At 41.2% G+C, this 18,068-nt stretch overlaps 1 protein-coding gene across 1 annotated transcript; it reads right to left on the bottom strand.

The window, feature by feature from the left end:
• On the bottom strand, window positions 1-16,282 carry fam50a (family with sequence similarity 50 member A). Its single transcript, XM_041273833.1, has 13 exons — window positions 16,013-16,282; window positions 14,072-14,156; window positions 13,115-13,214; window positions 11,043-11,188; window positions 10,063-10,139; window positions 8,391-8,457; window positions 7,593-7,654; window positions 5,583-5,659; window positions 4,923-4,977; window positions 4,051-4,099; window positions 2,888-2,958; window positions 2,059-2,169; window positions 1-1,501 (listed from the first exon to the last, which is right to left on the bottom strand). Exons 1-13 carry the CDS (start codon window positions 16,121-16,123, stop codon window positions 1,493-1,495), a joined length of 1,020 nt encoding a protein of 339 aa, XP_041129767.1. The 5' UTR covers window positions 16,124-16,282; the 3' UTR covers window positions 1-1,492.
• Between the last annotated feature and the right edge of the window lie 1,786 nt (window positions 16,283-18,068).

The raw sequence follows: 18,068 nt of genomic DNA on the forward strand, positions 1-18,068 counted from the left end.
TCATTTTCACAACAGTGTTTATTACATAACAGCTTGCTTACCAAAGGTTAAGGAGGAAACATTGAAAACAAGAAAACTTTACAGATAATTTACAGCGTCTCTCTGCATGGTTTTAGTTATACAGGTTGGTAATTTCATTCATTAAAACGTCTCTATTTCAGGATACACAGTGCCGATCAGAAAGACACTTGGGGACAGTAACATTACCTAACTTGCTACCGTAGTTTTGTGAAACTGATCATACATAAATTTACCTGCAAAAAAACCAAAAAAAAAACAGGGTTTCAGATGTACTGGGATTTTCCGGTTGTCCAAATTATCAGAGATGCATCAGTCGTTCTCCAATGTGATTTTAAGAAGAAACATGCGTTCAGTTCATTGTGAACCTTGAAAGGATTCAAGCTGCCATTGCCATCTAGGTTCAGTAATGACGCTTAATAAACTATTCACTCAGCCTACCCGAGTAATCCAGGGATCCTGGGTATACCAAGGGAGCACCCCCCCACACCAGCGCCAGGCCAAATTCAATTGTTCTAACAAAGTGGCCAGGCTGAATGGTTCAATTAGGTGTTAGTATACCGAGAATCAAAAGAAACTTAACACTATTAGAACATTTATTTTTGAAAAAAATTAAGTATGTAAATGATGGACATTGACAAAATGTTTCTGGTTTCTTTTTAATCATTTGATCCTTCATCCTTGCCCACGACACGCTGGAGTGACTGAAGCTCTTAATCACCTAATTAGTGATAGAGTTGATTGGACTCTGGATACGGAGTGATTTCAGCTATTGAATTGCAAGCTTGAATAAAAGCAATGAAGAAAAACACAAAAAAAAAAAAAAAAAACATGTGCCACGTCTGTGAAGAGAGCAGCGCCTTCGTGCAATCGGCATGCTGGAGGCTTGACTGGGGCAGCGCGCTGTGGCTCTCCGTTTTGGGTGCTCACAACCAGCAATTTCAAACCTGGCGAGACTGTATAAGCAGACACACTCTGTCAATGACAGGCCACCAACTGGGAGACCAAGAGTCACAACACCTGCCCAAGATCGACAGATCATTCTGCAGCATCTTTGTGACGTCAATTGATAATTAGCACAATAGAGGGTCACTGCACCTGCTCTGAAACAGATTTTTTTGATCATATCTCGTGAATTTTATCCAAATATAAGTGATACATTTCTTTTGATGCTCAATATACTTGGTTACAAGACCAGGTGATCTAAGTAGAATAAAATGTTAGGAGTCAAAATGCTTAGAGCTACTGGTAGCTTTGCAAACAGAGGCGTTTAATGTGTACAGCGACACCCACGCTAAATAAAACAAAATACAGACCCCAAAAAGGTCAAAGCATGTCACAAATCCAGTTCAACTTCAATCTTTTTTCATTCATGGTTACAGTTTTAGAAGAAAGAAAGAAAAAGGACAGCACTTGCAGGATTAAAAAAAAAAAAAAAAAAAAACGGTCCACAGACTTTTTTTTGAAGATTCCTTTATCGGATCTGAAAATACCAAACAAAAAAAAGCGTTTTAGGAGTTGTGCAAGCATTAAACTGGGACAAAAAGGCACAGAAGAGATCATGCGAACATGTGCTTGGGATTCACAGTAAGTTACTGCTAACATCACTTACAAAACAATGTGGTAATATCAGAATTAGAAGAGCATGAAACCATATAGAAACAGGCAAGTGTGTGCAAAAATGTTAGACCACTTTGTGCTTTAATTAGGCATCTTACAACTTCAAAAAGTTCTTTTTACCAGTTATGGCGCTGTGTTCCTTTTCTCTCACTATGTTAAATGAATTGCACGCGTAGCCTAGCCTAGCCTATCATCCATTAAATTAGACAATCACTAATCTGCCAATTCTGACAGTTTTCCTAGATTTTTGGTTCCAGTGGTTTCATCTCACACGCACAGCAGATCATGAGGTGTTCTCATAGATGTGCACACTGCTGTATGTGACTGGCTGAAGTGCGGGAGTAGGGACAGTTTTAAACGTGAGGCGCGTACACTGCATTGCATTTCATGACAGTGGGGTGAGGAAGCCTCTCCACGTACCGTGTATTTATCCCACTTCTTCTCTGGGTCGTAGGGTTCCCACCGGCTAGCTGGAAAAATGTGCTTGTTCTTCTCGTACCAGTTCCTCAGCACCACCTTACCAGCGTGAGACTGCAGAGAACAAGGAGAGCGGTTCAGTTAACCCTTTGCGGTCCTGTGTCGGACCAGGTCCGACATTACGATTTTCCCTTTCCAGTCCGATGTCGGACACTGTCCCACATCATCAAAAAAGACGTCAAGCACAGGTCTCGTCGTTTTTTTCTCCGGAAAAAGCCGAGAAAACTTTTCAATGGCCGAGTGAGACCGACAGGAGCCAAAAAATAAATAAATAAAAAAGGGCACCCTGTGCACCAGAAAACACTGACACTAACAAAGGAGAGAGCTGCTTCTGCATCCAGCGCTCAAAGAATATCACAGACATCTGCAGAGCTTTTTGAGATGTTACAGTAATAAAATAATGACTTGGATTGCGTTATTGAGGAGTTTGATGATAAAACGAGTGATCAGGAGAGGATTTATCAGTATGCACGTCTATAAAGAGGTATGTGAAAAATACAACGAACAAGGGGTGGGGCTTGGCTGGAGATACGCAGTACTGACTGTCCTGTTGCGATTCAGTGCCTTTTAAACCTGTTTTACTCTGGGGAAAAATTTTAAACAACACATGTGAAAATAAATTGGACACGACGCACCTGACAAGCGCTGAATAAATGGACCGCTAAAGGTTACTCTGTCTACCAGAGCTAGACATCATGCCCCTTTCTCTAACCCCTGGACCACCAAGCCTCTTATTTATTTATATAGTGTGGAAGTACATCTTCAGTCTCACCTCATCTTTCTCCACTGTGGCGTCGCTGAGCAACCTGACATCCTCGTGCACATCGAAATTGAACAGCGGGCCTGAGGAGGAAACAGCACAGTGTTCACTTAGCAGGGATGTTCAAAGGCATGCTTGCCAAGGGCTGTTTTTGTGGGGGGGTGGGGGTCGGGGGTTGTGTTCTCGTATCTACCGACAGGGTCAGTTCCATGGTTTCTAATCCCTTTTTTAAAAATCAATTCCTAATTCTAATTCCAATTCCTCGAAATGAACCGGAATTGACACTTCTGGAGACGTAACAATAACTCATGGGATTGTTCACCTGCTTTCATTCGAAGCCAGTTTGAATGACTAACAAACGACGACTGCAGCGATTTCGAGCCACTGCGAGAGGCTCGTTTTAACAGAATACTGCGACCTGCGATTTGGATCAATGGTGGCGTGTTTGAATTGATTAACCCTTTGCGGTCCTGTGTTGGGCCGACGTTACATTTTCCCTTTTCAGTCCGACATCATCAAAAAGACGTCAAGCACAAGTCTCTAGTCGTTTTTTCTCCGGAAAAAGCAGAGAAAACCTTTCAATGGCCGAGTGAGACCGAAAGGAGCCGAATGAAGCTGTAAAAACAAAAAAGAAAAAGGGCGTATCTGATAGCCCCCCCCTGCACCACAGAGATAACACGGACAAAATAAAGGAGAGCGCTGCTTCAGCATCCAGCGCTCAAAGAATATCACAGACATCAGCAGAGCTTTTTGAGATGCTATAGTAATAAAATAAGGACTTGGATCACATTATTGAGGAGTTTAGTGATAAAACGAGTGATCAGGAAAGGATTTATCAGTATGCACGTCTATAAAGAGGTATGTGAAAAATACAGCGAACAAGGGGTGGGGCTTGGCTGGAGATACAGTACTGAGTGTCCTTTTGCGATTCAATGCCCTTTAAACCTGTTTTACTCTGGAAAAAAGTATTTAAAACAGCACGTGTAAAATAAACAGCGTGTATGAAAATAAATTGGACCCGATGCGCCTGACAAGCACTGAATAAATGGACCGCTAAGGGTTAAAAGGGAAAGGGATTCGGAATTGATTTTAAACAGAAATTGACCCCATCCTACCTAGCTATTGATTTAACCCCCCCCACCCCCTCTAAAAAGGAAAACCAAAAAAACACTTACCACTTTTGCCTCTGGCTTTGGTTACAATGAAATCATAGAAGCTGTGATGCTGGAAAACAAAAAACACATCAGTTAGATTTTAATAAGCAGGCTAGTTTTAAGTTGTGACAATATATAGCACAATATGGGATTCAAATGCGTAACACATCGGTGATATAGAAACAGTAGGCACTCGCGTGTGGAAATGTTAGACCGCTTTGTGCTTTAATTAGACAACTTCTAAAAAGTCTCCTGCGTTTTACCGTTTGTGGCTGTGTGCTCCTTTTCTCTTGCTGTTTGAAATGAATTGCAAGTGTGGCCTACTAAAGTCATCTATTAAATTAGACTCTAATTTGCCAATTTTGACATTTATTTCGAGATTTTCACCTGTAGCAGTTTGATTTCACCTGCGCAACAAATCAAAACTATAGACGAAGAAAGAAACTTTACGGCACTAGGGAATCGCCCTTCACCAAACATTGGTCTGCTTGACTTTCTCTAGGTTAGATTTTTGATAGAGCGCATTGCATTATATCAGCGCTGGGACACACACAGGTTTTTCAAGTGGGAAAATTATTTACAAATGTTATTTGAATAGTCTGTCATGTTTAATTATCTGGAAAACAACATCATTCATAACATATTACAGTAAAAATAAATCTCAGGAATGAAATAAAATATCTATTAGAGGAGTAACTCTTCTCTACAGTTGATTTATTTTAGAATTAATGTATGCATTGGTTGCCATTTATAAATCCCACTACATGAATGAAATACAAACTTGCTCATTTTTGCAACTGGATAGATTGTAAGCAGAGTTTGCTTGAATACTGTCCCAGCTCTGCATTACAGAGATCGCTGGGTAGGTGAAATTAAAGGACATTTTCACTTGCATGTGGAATGATGAGATCTTCCTTGATGTACATCAGCTGCTCCACCCCAGCAGATCTGAAAAAAACATTTTATAATAAAGAAACAACTTTCAAAATGTATATTATGACAACGGCACACGTATAACAGAGGATTATGTGACAATACATTGCAGTCACTGATTAGACCGTGTAACAATTTTTATTTTTTTTTGTTCCCGGATAGTAAGTGTGGCCAAAAGTTTTGCACCACTTTTTTAGGATTACAAAAATAAGCTATAGCACATAATTTAGCTATTTTATTTAACATTAACGGAACTACAAAATGATATTGCTACTGGAAGCCACAATAGTAGTACAGCACTTCATGTTAGATTTAGAAATGTCACTTTTTTCAATTTTTGTCAGTCGTCATTAGTAGATGGAAAGCTACAAAGCGGTGTGGAATTCAATGTGTTAACGTTATTCAGCAGATTTAATTCGACTTTATAAAGCAAAATTAGTTCATTCTATAGGGTCATGCAAAACTTTTGGCCAGAGCTGCATATTTACTACAACGACATTGAGATGATGGCTGGGTCTGTTGAATTGCTATAAACAGATACTGCCACTGTATAAATAACACAGTCAAACATCCAGCAGTTCAAGTTAGTCTCGCTAGTTTATCACTGCCCGTTTTAATACCTGAGTTCGCTGAAATCTTTCCTCATGATCTCCAGCGCTTTCTGCAAGAACTGCTGCATCGTGTTGCCCTTCTTCATCTAGAACACAGAGAGACAGAGAGAGAGGGAGGGAGAGCAAAGACGCACACGACAGTCACTGTTACATCGCTTGCTGATTCACAAAATCACACACATTCATGCAGGTGAATCTGGGCTCCCACTAAGAGTTCAGGAACTGTTCCAGTTCTTTTAGACCTGTTCTAGTTCTCTGTGTAACCTAGACCACAGGGTCTTTATGTTAGCAAGCGCTTGCACCACCTAGTGGACAGCGGTGTATTTCCAATACACAAGGTCCTAAAGCTGCACACAGCTAGATGGTGCTGTGTCTGATCTAGCCTCAGTTACGTAGGTCTATGAATTATTTATTTAGGCTAGTGTTTGAGTAACTGCACTGGGAGCAATTCGGAATGACTGCAAACATCACAGAAAGGTAAGGGAACAACAAATAAAACTTGTTTGTCCATGGCAAGCTCAACCAGCATAGCTATCATGGCATACTTCAGAGGCATACCATTCCATCAGGATTACGGCTAGTTGGGCAGTCCTTCATTCTTCAGCAAGATAATGACCCGAAACACACCTCAAAGTTGTGCAAGAACTATCTGGCGAAGAAGGAAAGTGAAGGACAACTCAATCTAATAACCTGCCCAGTCTCCAGACCTCAATCCCATAGAACTTGTATGGGACGAACTAGACAGAAGAGTCAAAGCAAAGCTACCCACAAGTGCCCTACATCTCTGGGAATTGCTGCAGAACAGCTGGGAAGACACGTCAGGTGATTTCCTGCCGAAACTTGTTAACGGAATGCCTTGTGTTTGTGAGGCTGTTATTAAGGCAAAGGGTGGCTATTTTGAGGAATCTAAGATTTAGAGACAATCTTCTTGAACATTGCTTTGATACTCTTTATGTTTTGTTTTGTATATTGTAACGTGTGTTTTCATTTTTACAGAAACGTATATGACGTAAAACATTGTCAATTATGAAAAAAACCTAGTTTCCAGCAAGTGCACTCAAACTTTTGACTGGTACTATATATATATATATATAATCTGGGCAGGTTTTCTAGGTGTCTTTACATCATCGATGGAGATCTGGAAACACCCGTTAATCTTGACTAATGAAGCCAAGAATTGTTGCAGTTAAGTAACTGAGAGCTTGGTTGATATGAAAACCAGAAGACCCAGTAGCTCTCCAGGACCAGGTTTGGCGCCCCCTGGCTTTTAGCAACCAATAAACTCTTTGTTATACAGTGAACTACATTTTCAAGTAACTAAAAGCACTGATCAGCTGTGAGGGGGTGGGGGGGGTTGTTTCTGACATACCTGTTAATTCATATATTAGGGTCTCTTTTAACCCTTTGCGGTCCTGTGTCAGACCAGGTCCTACATTACAATTTTCCCTTTCCAGTCCGATGTTGGACCCTGTCCGACATCATCAAAAAGATGTCAAGCACAGGTCTCTAGTCGTTTTTTCTCCAGAAAAAGCAGAAAAAAATTTTCAATGGCCGACTGAGACCAATAGGAGCCGAATGAAGCCAAAAAAAAAAAAGACGTATCTGATAGCCCCATCCACTACAGAGATAACACGGACACAAACAAAGGAGAGAGCTGCTTCTGCATCCAGCGCTCAAAGAATATCACAGACATCTGCAGAGCTTTTTGAGATGTTACAGTAATAAAATAATGACTTGGATTGCATTATTGAGGAATTTGGTGATAAATCGAGTGATCATGAGAGGTCTATAAAGAGGTATGCGAAAAATACAGTGAACAAGGGGTGGGGCTTGGCTGGAGATGTCCTTTTGCAATGCAATGCCTTTTAAACCTGTTTTACTCTGAAAAAATAATTTTTTAAACAGTGCGTGTAAAATAAACTGGACCCGACTCGCCTGACAAGCGCTAAATAAATGGACCGCAAAGGGTTAATGATCCATTATACTGCATGTCACGGGTTTGTTTTTTTTATTTATTACCTTCACAGTCCTACGATGCCCAGATCCATCCCAGTAGCTGAAGGTGATCTCAATCTCCTCACCTGAAACACAAAAGCTACTTCAGTCACACGGTCAGGGTTTATTTAGCAGCATTTAGTAGCTGTGCATCCATCCAGGCAATCGCTTGCCAAATTCTGATTTAGCATTTCACTTTATCAGTTCTTGTTCTACACTATTCTGCAAATAATGTTGTCCCCATTATACTAAAAGCTTTAATTTAGAATTTACACACACGGCAGGGGATGCAAGTTACCAACGCAGAGATTGAAGTAAGACTCCCATTGCAGAGCAGTTTGATCCATTTCTGGTTTTTACTGTGAGTCTAATAAGACCCACCATGGCTAATCAAGCTTGTATTAAAACCTGGAATGGGTGAAAAGTGCTATGCAATAACAGTCTTATTCCCAATCCTGCTTTATGAAATTCCAAAGCTTGTAGCATACAACTAGCCTAATATTCTATTTGCACAGTGAAGTGTCTTTGAAGCCAAGGGAACACACATCCACTTTTTCAGCAACAGTAGCTTGAAACCTGGTTCCAGGAGACCACTAGGATACCCAGTCTGAGGCAATCGTGCTGTATCAAACCCCAACTCTCCTGACGTTCCAAAGGAACAAACAGCAGCATGCAGAAGCTCTTAGACAATGATCATGTTCGATTCCTGCTGCTAGGTCTTTGTATGGGGCTCAGATACAACAACAGAGGTGGATCTGGGCAGGAAGGTGCGTCTGTCATGCCTTTGTATGCTAAACCATGGCCTAAAGCAGAAAGCCTTACTCTTGATCTTCTCTTGCTTCCTCTCCCACTCCTGCCTCAGCTCCTCTCTCAGTCGGTTCTCCTCCTCCTGCAAAAGGCATTTTGACATCAGAACGATCCTGATCAAACAGACAGACCAAAGACGCGGGGCATAGATGGACGATTACGTCCATCTGTAACCAATTTCTGACAGGCAGCTGTGGTGCTGAACAGAGTCCAAATCAAGTTTCATCACAACTGCATGAACAGTTCTAGAAATACACATATGGACAGACATGTGCCTCCAAATATATATGTACATATATATATATATATATATATATATATATATATATATATATACACACACACACACACACACACACACACACACACACACACATAATATATATATATATATATATATATATATATATATATATATATATATATATATATATATATATATACATACATACATACATACATACACACACACCCCTTGTTATATCGTGTGTGTACACACACCCCTTGTTCTATTGCCCCTCGCTATACTGCAGATTCTGATATATCGTGCTCCTTGAGTTGGCTCCTCATTTCTACTGTCTAACTGCATATGCCTTAGCTGCAATATACATAAGCACTTAGAATTACTGCTGGTTTTATTTCATACTGCACACCACAAGCAACAAATATACAAAACAATTAAAAACAAAGCATTAACATTGTACTGTTCTCATCTACATGCCTATTGCACAATAAAACAAAGCAAATCAAATATCTACTTGTTCAAGCGGTTTTTATTGTAGCCAGCGAGGTGTTCACGTGTGGCAGCAACGCTCTAGCAAAAGCCACAAGGCAGTGTAGTCAGCTCCCTAGCAACAAGCCTCCTATGCTGGGAATGGATTATTTCAATGCAGTGGGTTTGTGCATTTGAGAAAGGCGAGGAAGGTGCATGAAGTTAATTGGAGACTGAAGTTGATGAGACGCAATTACCCTCCGCTGACCGAATTAAAACACTGTGCTGCTTTTTATACGAAAAATGAGAGAAAGCGGGTTGCGCTGATTAAAATCGGGCTTCAGATGAAAGCAGTTGAACAATCGCAGCATTATTATGATGGCTCTAAAATATCAATTCCAATTGATCTGGAGGAATTGGGAATTGATTTTAAAAATGAACTGGAATTGAAAACAGGTTATAAGGTGGCAGTTTTGTCCCACAATGCCATTACAGTAACACTAGCGTTCTCGTTATAAGAAGGAACACAAACAGCACGTAACTACGGTGCCCGACCACAGCGTTACAAAGGGGTAGCACTGTACTACAAGATTCTTAATAGACTCAATAAATTGCACCTCGATTACATAAAGGAGTAGTCAGGGACATGGACCCACAGCGAGAAGAAATACAGAGCAAGTCTGACTGTGCCTCCAGTGATCAAACCGAACAAGCCCCCAAAAATCACATTCAAAAGCTCCCTTCAAATCGAATACAACACAAAACACATTTACTCCTATAAAAAAGAATATACAGTTTAAGTGCCTATGTGCATATATACATTTTTTTCTATTTTTGTTGTTTTAAATAAAACAAATGAATACAAAATTAAATTATTAAAAGTTAAAAAAAAAAAAAAAAAAAAAGCCATGCCATTTTCTGATATCTCTTTTTGATTTTTGGTGCTTAGCGTTCTCAGGATCTCCTTGGCCTCACCTCTCTATCCCGGTCTGGTAAAAAGCTGGTATCCACGTCAGGATTTTTGCCCAGTTTCCTTTTCTTAACTGGCAAGTCTGAAAAATAAATAAATAAACAAATAAAACACAATATTACATTTTTTAAAACAATATTTTTGCATCGCCTAGAATTTTAGGATTCAGACAATTTTATTTTTTTTCTATAGGGAGATGCAAAACTTTTCAGGGTTACAAGGAAAAGTGCTGTCTTAGTTGTGGAAGATTGTCTCAGACAGACAGAGAACAGCAGACGATAAGCTACACCGCCCACAACACCGGCTCTAGCAAACTCAACTAAAACCTCAGACAAGTCCATAAACCTGATAGGATAACTGGCCATGGTTTAAACATACTTAAAAAGGAATTATATCAACCTGGATCGCATTGAAGAAAAGGAATTTTGATGAATTCATTTTGGACTAAGTTGCCAGTAAATTGTAATGTACTGTGCTTTTATTATATAACGACCTTTCGCTAATTCAGGGATGGAAATAAGCCTCCTTTTGCACAGCATTTTCACCCATTCCAGGTTTTCCTACCAGCTTGATTTGCTACAGTGTCTAGGCAACAAGCTCAGGTGTGTCTTATTATTAAACTCACACTGAAACCAGGACTGGATCACACTGCTGTGCAACGGGAGTCTTATTTCCATCACTGTGATTCACATTTCTCTGTTTAATCATGTGCAAGTCAGACAGCAGAATATTACCTGTTTAGAGGTTAATTTTTCAAGCTTTCTTTGCTTGTTTGGTTTTCTGTACATGACGTTTCATCAAAAAACAAGACCTAAGGCAGTGTTAGCAGGCGGACAGGCAGCATGTTTAATTCCATTAAACCAGGATGAAACCACCTCAAGAAAAGTGGCGTGGTGATAATGTTGCTGATGTTAACAGGTAAGAAAGAGGCTAGCGCAGTTTGAAAAGGGTTTAAGAGAGGCAGATAAAAAGCCAGAGTCCTGACCATCGTCACCCTCGCAGCTGTCAACCTCCTCTTCCTCTTCTTCCTGGTCCTCCTCCTCCTCCTCGTCCTCGGGGTTGAACGACAAACTGGCAATCTTCCTCTTCTCCTCCTCCTTGCGTTTTTTCTCCTTCTGTTTCTCCAGCTTCCTGCAAAACACAGAAGATGTGCGCTTTAAAGTGCTAAAGAACTTCCGAACCCAAGTTTCATCTCATCTCTAGGTTTACATTTATGTAAAACTGTACAAACTAGACTACAGACACCATCGCCGCTCATGGTATTAACACTAGCATCACCATAGCTGCTTTTTGAATGGCTTTTGCAATTCAAATTTTAATATCTCCGCGTATGTGAATATCTCGTGCACGTCCGTTCTTAAGCGTTACTAAATATTTGAATTAAATACTCATACGGTGTTTCAGCAGCAGAATCGTAAAAATGAATAAGTTATAAGCACTTGCTTCAACTGCCAGACCCCAAGTTTATGCGGCATACTGAAATCAATACAATATAGCAGACAATTTAGCCTGGGCTTTGTAATAATCAGTCATTGTGAAAGAACGTACTATATACTCCTGTCGAGCGCTGAAACACTAATGAAAGTCATTCTATACCTCATATATTATTACTGTTACTATTACTTATTTGATTAGCAGTTGTGACAAAATACACACATTGAATCACAATACTCTGAATAGAGGTACCACCAACAGCTGAAGCTGTGCGAGCCCCCCTGCACTCCACTACTCTCCTCAGGCAGAACGACTGGGTCACCTTGAGTGTACAGGTGTGAAAACAAAAAGTGCTTATTCTAAGCTCTCTGCACAAATCAGCGACCATCGGGACTGATGCTAAACGAAAGCTAGAGACCGTTGTATTTTACAACGCAACAAAGTACAGTGTGGATATACTGGATAAAATGGCACGGCTGTATTTTGTCAAAGGTGGTACTCACAGGTGACCTGTGGCTGTTTTTTTATAAGGTTTTGGACCTGGCAGCCATCAACGCTTTTGTTTTGTACCAGGAGTGCATAGGCAACACAATCACTCGGAGGGACTTCATTCTGCAGCTAGCCCTGGAGCTACGGCAGAAACATTTAGACACGAAAGCTGGCTGGCAAATGCCCCTCAACCTTCAGCCAGGGCTGCGCCCGCTGGCACACGGAACAAAAGACAATGCCAGGCTGCTAAATGCAATAAAAAGAGACCTTTTGATGTCTGTGCCCGTTGTGAAAAGGCAGTCTGTAGCAAATGCACTGGTACAGTTGAAAAGCGTGTTTTCTGCGTAGATTGTACTGAGAAAGCTGTAACAGAACTCTGAACACAGACAGAGCCTTTGAACTCTTTCATTCAAAGCGCTTTCACGTTGCATAAGTTGTGTTGTATTTTTGTTTTATGCTATTTTTATAACTAGTTATTTATGTTTTATAATTGTATATGTGCATACAGCTTTCTATACCTGTTTACACAGAAGTGTATTGCATAGTCTAATTTACTACAGTTTTTCATGCTTATGTATATGTGCTCGTTTTGAAAAAAATGAGAAAATATAATAATTTTCAATGTAAATACGGAGTTTCTGCTGTTAAAATGTTATGTATGATGTTCATAAATAAAATTATTAAGTTGGATCCAATAGATTGTTCTTCATTTTCATATCGAAGCCGTTTTAAAATGGAGACGCACAATTAGAGGGTGTGGTGGCTGTATGTAGCCTGAAATCTCGGCAGTTCTGCTGTTAAATTCGGCTACGCAAAAAAAAACGTGCAATATTCTGGGGTAGGGTTTGGGGTCAATCCCTTTTTTTTCAATTCCTATTCCCCCTTTTAATCGACACCAATGCATTTTACGACACAGGCTTTATTGAGCCAACAATTGCACAAACCGTTCATGCATTTCACAAGTTGCACACAGGTTTAGCTCAATAAAGTGTATGCTGTAAAAAGGAATCAGGTTTGGAATTGCTGGGAATTGGAAACTGGTTCTCAAAAGGAACTGGAAATGGAATTGAAGATAAGGAATTATCCCCTGATAGCTGTGTGAATGGAGTGTGATGTCCCTCGATTGACACTCACAGTTGCAGCTCTTTGGACTGTTCTTTCTTGGCCAGCTGCTTCTCTCTCTCTTTGATCAGGGCCTCCTGCTTGGCTTTCATATCGTTGAGAGTCACCAGACCTGCAGGGAGGCACACAGACAAAAGCTTCAAAATAGGATTGGATACAGCCAGCTAGAATGGAATACAACTAGCAGAGGCACGTCTTTCTCAGTTCTAGGCACGGAGACCGAACTGCTCCCTCCCTAAGAGAAAGGGTGCTCCCTCCAGTCCGGGGCAGGCTTGAGACATGGAGACTGAACTGCTCCCTCTGTCCCTCCCTCACCCCCTAACAGAAAGGGTGCTCCCTCCAGTCCGGGGCAGGCTTGAGGCATGAGACTGAACTGCTCCCTCTGTCCCTCCCTCACCCCCCAAGAGAAAGGGTGCTCCCTCCAGTCAAGGGCAGGCTTGAGGCACGGAGACTGAACTGCTCCCTCTGTCCCTCCCTCACCCCCTAACAGAAAGGGTGCTCCCTCCAGTCCAGGCTTGAGGCATGTTGACTGAACTGCTCCCTCTGTTCCTCCCTCAACCCCTAAGAGAAAGGGTGCTCCCTCCAGCCAAGGGCAGGCTTGAGGCACGGAGACTGAACTGCTCCCTCACCCCCCAAGAGAAAGAGTGCTCCCTCCAGTCAAGGGCAGGCTTGAGGCATGAGACTGAACTGCTCCCTCTGTCCCTCCCTCACCCCCCAAGAGAAAGGGTGCTCCCTCCAGTCCAGGTCAGGCTTGAGGCATGTTGACTGAACTGCTCCCTCTGTTCCTCCCTCACCCTCCTAAGAGAAAGGGTGCTCCCTCCAGCCAAGGGCAGGCTTGAGACACGGAGACTGAACTGCTCCCTCACCCAAGAGAAAGGGTGCTCCCTCCAGTCCGGGGCAGACTTGAGGCACGGAGACCGAACTGCTTCCACAAATTAAAACGCATCTTGTCCTTCCCATCTTACTCACCGACAGTGCTGGATTTCAGCTCAGCCTCCACGGCATCATAATGCGCAGAGAACTTCTTATCAATGTTGGACTTCACCATGTTATCCTGGAAGAGAAAGAAACACAGCTGAGACACAGGGAAACACCACAGCCTGGAAGACTGCCTTATCTGAAGCGCCAACTTTTTACATGCCGCCCCCCTCACTCAGCACACATTTTGTTGCGGATCCATTAAGTCACTATTTTGACTTTCTCAACGTTCCCCGTTGTTATTTCACAAGTAATGTGTTTTGGAATTCTGACCTTAACAGTTTTCCTTTGCGTTTACTTATTTATTTCTATTCACATCAGTACGGTACAGCTTTTAACTTGAATGTATACTAATGAACAAAAGACATGCAACACTCTGGTCTAATGGATTTAATCAAATATTTAAAACAGATACATCAAACAAAATCACAGACAATGTGAACAAAAATACAGGTCAAAGAATCACGTTTTCAGTATGAAACGTGACACGCTGTCAAAATGAAAACATTACAAAGTTAGCATCAGGTATGACCTCTCTGAGCATTAACACAATCCTGGCAGCTTTGACACATAGACCTGATCAGCCTCTGGATAGACTGCTGTGGGATGTTCTTCCGCTCTTCCTGTGCAGCTGCTGAAGGTTGGTCGGTCACGGTTGTCTCCTGTGGATGGCACTGGCGATTTTTTCCCACAGATGTTCTATTGGACTCAGGTCAGGAGAAAAAGCTGGCCACGGCAAGACCTCGACATTGTTTTCTTGAAGTCGTGAAATTGGAATCGCTGTTCTTGTGTTCATGTCTTTTTTGAATGGCTATTTATACAGATTCTTAAATCAACTAATTTTGGCAATTTTAACTCAACTCAAACATCAAACACTGAGCACCTGACATTTTTATGAAATCACATGATTCAGTATTCTGTTATCCACAGGAATACTACTCAAGCAATCAACACACCTATCTGTTCACTATTTAAAATGTAAGCGTTTTCATTATATCTAATGACGTAAAAGTTTTCATTGTGCCTCAGCGTATGCGTGTATATTATATATTATATATATATATATATATTATATATATATATATATATGTGTGTGTGAGTGTGGTAAATATGTATACACGTTGCAAATTATTAGAATAAGCTATGATGGGCTACCGTTTTTCTTTTATCTGCTGGCTAGTGGAGAAAATGCATTTAACAGCCTTGAATAGCTACTATTAGCTGCTGCTACTATTTCACGTATTATGTAACTATCATGCATTCTACACTTTCCATTGTATTTAATGTACTATTTCACGTATTATGTTACTGTCATGTATTATGTACTTTCCACTGTATATCATGTATTATGCATTTCTCTATTTGAAGTATTATGGATTTTCTTGAATTTACTGCATCTTGTAAAGCGCTTTGTGTTCCACTGTGAAAGGCGCTATATAAAGATTGATTGAATTGGGGTAAAATGTTAAGAAGACAGAAAAAGTTTTACGTTTCTAGAGCCCTCCTGCCTCTTTTTTTTTTTTTTGAGGCGGGGACAGGGGGGGGTTCGCACTACCCGCCGCTGCGTTTGTAAATTAAGTATTAGCATCAAGTAATCCACTAGTACTAAAATATGAGGTAGCGCAACTAATACAAGGGCGCACAGTCAACTAATGAATTACTGCGTGGTTTTCATTCAACTTGCCGGACTGGCGGCACTCGGTGTCATCAGCGCTGTAATGGCCGTTCTGTCTCCAAGTGCAATGCTCAATGCGCATGACAACAATGCAACGCTGGAAGTTCAGATTTTAAATGTCGTGTTTTGTTTTGACTGTCGTTTTAATTTTAATTTCCAGCCAGGTAACCGTGGTCTGTACGTGATAAGTGTACAACAGCGCGGACAGGATTTCTCTCTTAAATGCCGTGTTTATGAGTGTTTGTTGGCGTCTGTACCTCGGCTATTTTCAGCTTCAGTTGCTGCAGCTCCTCGCGCTGTTTCTCCCTCTTTTTCATCAGCTGCATTGCACGCCCGCCTTCACTCGCAGCTCCCTTGTACTGCGCCATAGCTCCGCTCCGTCACAATCTGTCTCAGGAAATCACGGTAATATTATAACAACACGATTCTGTGGTTTTTTTTTTTTTTTGTTACAAAACACCCTCTCTATCTTGTTTTCCCGTCTTCCTTCAGGGACCAGGAGGCTGTGCGGATACACGCAAGCGCAGTAAAGCACTGCTGACGCCGAAAGGGGGCCTGAGCTGTACGGCATTATGGCGGCTTTCATGCAAGGGCGGCGAGTTTTTGCCGGTGCTGTACGGCACCAAGCTTCATCTCACGGTGGAAATTGTGGCACAAAAGTTGAGCCACAGTAAAAGCACAGCAGAGTAAAGCATAGGGAAGCATTGTAAAGCAGAGAGCCATGGTAAAGCATAGGGAAGCATTGTAAAGCACAGAGAGGTATGGTAATGCAATGGGAAGCATTGTAAACCACAGGAAGGTATGGTAAAGCATAGGGAAGCATTGTAAAACACAAAGTTACAGTAAAGCATAGACGAGCACTGTAAAGCAAAGAGGTCTGGTAAAGCATAGGGAAGCATTGTAAAGCACAGAGAGCCATGGTAAAGCATAGGGAAGCATTGTAAAGCACAGAGAGGTATGGTAAAGCATAGGGAAACATTGTAAACCACAGGGAGGTATGGTAAAGCCTAGGGAAGCATTGTAAAGCACAGAGAGGTATGGTAAAGCATAGGGAAGCATTGCATTGGTTACCTAGTCATGTTGCTGAAGGAGACACTTCTTCACACAGAGAGTGGTGAGGGGGTGGAATGGGTTACCTAGTCATGTTGCTGAAGGAGACACTTCTTCACACAGAGAGTGGTGAGGGGATGGAATGGGTTACCTAGTCATGTTGCTGAAGGAGACTCTTCTTCACACAGAGAGTGGGGAGGGGATGGAATGGGTTACCTAGTCATGTTGCTGAAGGAGACTCTTCTTCACACAGAGAGTGGGGAGGGGATGGAATGGGTTACCTAGTCATGTTGCTGAGCTCAGATTCATAAACAAGTTCTTTCTTATGTTCTTCTGTTATGGTTTTCAACCTGTGGTGCGCACTGGAAATTGTTCATCATGACAATATGATTCCTCAAACACAATACTCCTTTAAACCGCAGTATTTTAAAACATCAATCTGTTTGTAGTACTGAACCACAGAGCAATGAGAAATTATGAGGAGAGGTATTTGCTGTGATCTTTCGAAAATTACTGACCGGGAACCAAAGCAGCCTCTCTGTGTTGTCGATTGTGGTCAGATAATCAGATGATGCGTCACATTTTCAATGAGAAAAGCCCTTGTAATGGGGTAGGTCTCTGTTTTACAAGAGCCGTTTAAGAGTGCAATATAATTACTGACACACCTGGGGGTTCGTGCTGGGAACACTGGTACTTGAGATGAGATGCTTTGGTTTCCCATCTGTAACTCACAACAAAACCACTGCTTTATTCGACGAATGGCCCTGAAGATGGGTCGAGATTTTGAAACCTATCTTGAGTTCATTTAAATTCCACCCTTGTCGCTATCTTGGCTGATTTCTTTTTTTGACGGGTGTGCAGTACGTGAATGTCGATCTGATCTGCAATCAGCAGGAGTTCCATACAGCTTGCATTTACAACAACAACAACAATAATAATAATAATAATAATAATAATAATAATAATAATACATTTGATTTATAAAGCACCTTTCCAATCCTAAAGCGCCTAACATAGTTGATAAAAGACACGATAACAAAACGACAGGGCAAAGTAAAATACAGTAATAATAATAATAATTAAAAAAAAAAAAAAACAATAAAAACGCATTCAACAAAGTAAGAGACATTAACACAGATCCTCAAAAAGCTAATTTAAAAAGATGTGTTTTGGGGAAGGCTCCTATCTCCCATGGACCGTAGCTTGATAACACTATGTAACACAATTTTTGTTCCTGGGTAGTAAGTGTTATTTCCTAATTGC

Source organism: Polyodon spathula, chromosome 16 (genome assembly GCF_017654505.1).
Source record: "Polyodon spathula isolate WHYD16114869_AA chromosome 16, ASM1765450v1, whole genome shotgun sequence".
Lineage (NCBI taxonomy): Eukaryota > Metazoa > Chordata > Actinopteri > Acipenseriformes > Polyodontidae > Polyodon > Polyodon spathula.

Excerpts from the sequence above, each read along its gene's own strand:
- fam50a (XM_041273833.1), bottom strand. The coding sequence starts at position 16,123 with ATGGCGCAGTACAAGGGAGCTGCGAGTGAAGGCGGGCGTGCAATGCAG. Across the intron at positions 5,660-7,592 it reads GGCATCGTAGGACTGTGAAG|ATGAAGAAGGGCAACACGAT; the intron begins GTAATAAATAAA and ends TCTGTGTTCTAG. Across the intron at positions 2,959-4,050 it reads CAAAGCCAGAGGCAAAAGTG|GCCCGCTGTTCAATTTCGAT; the intron begins GTAAGTGTTTTT and ends TTTCCTCCTCAG.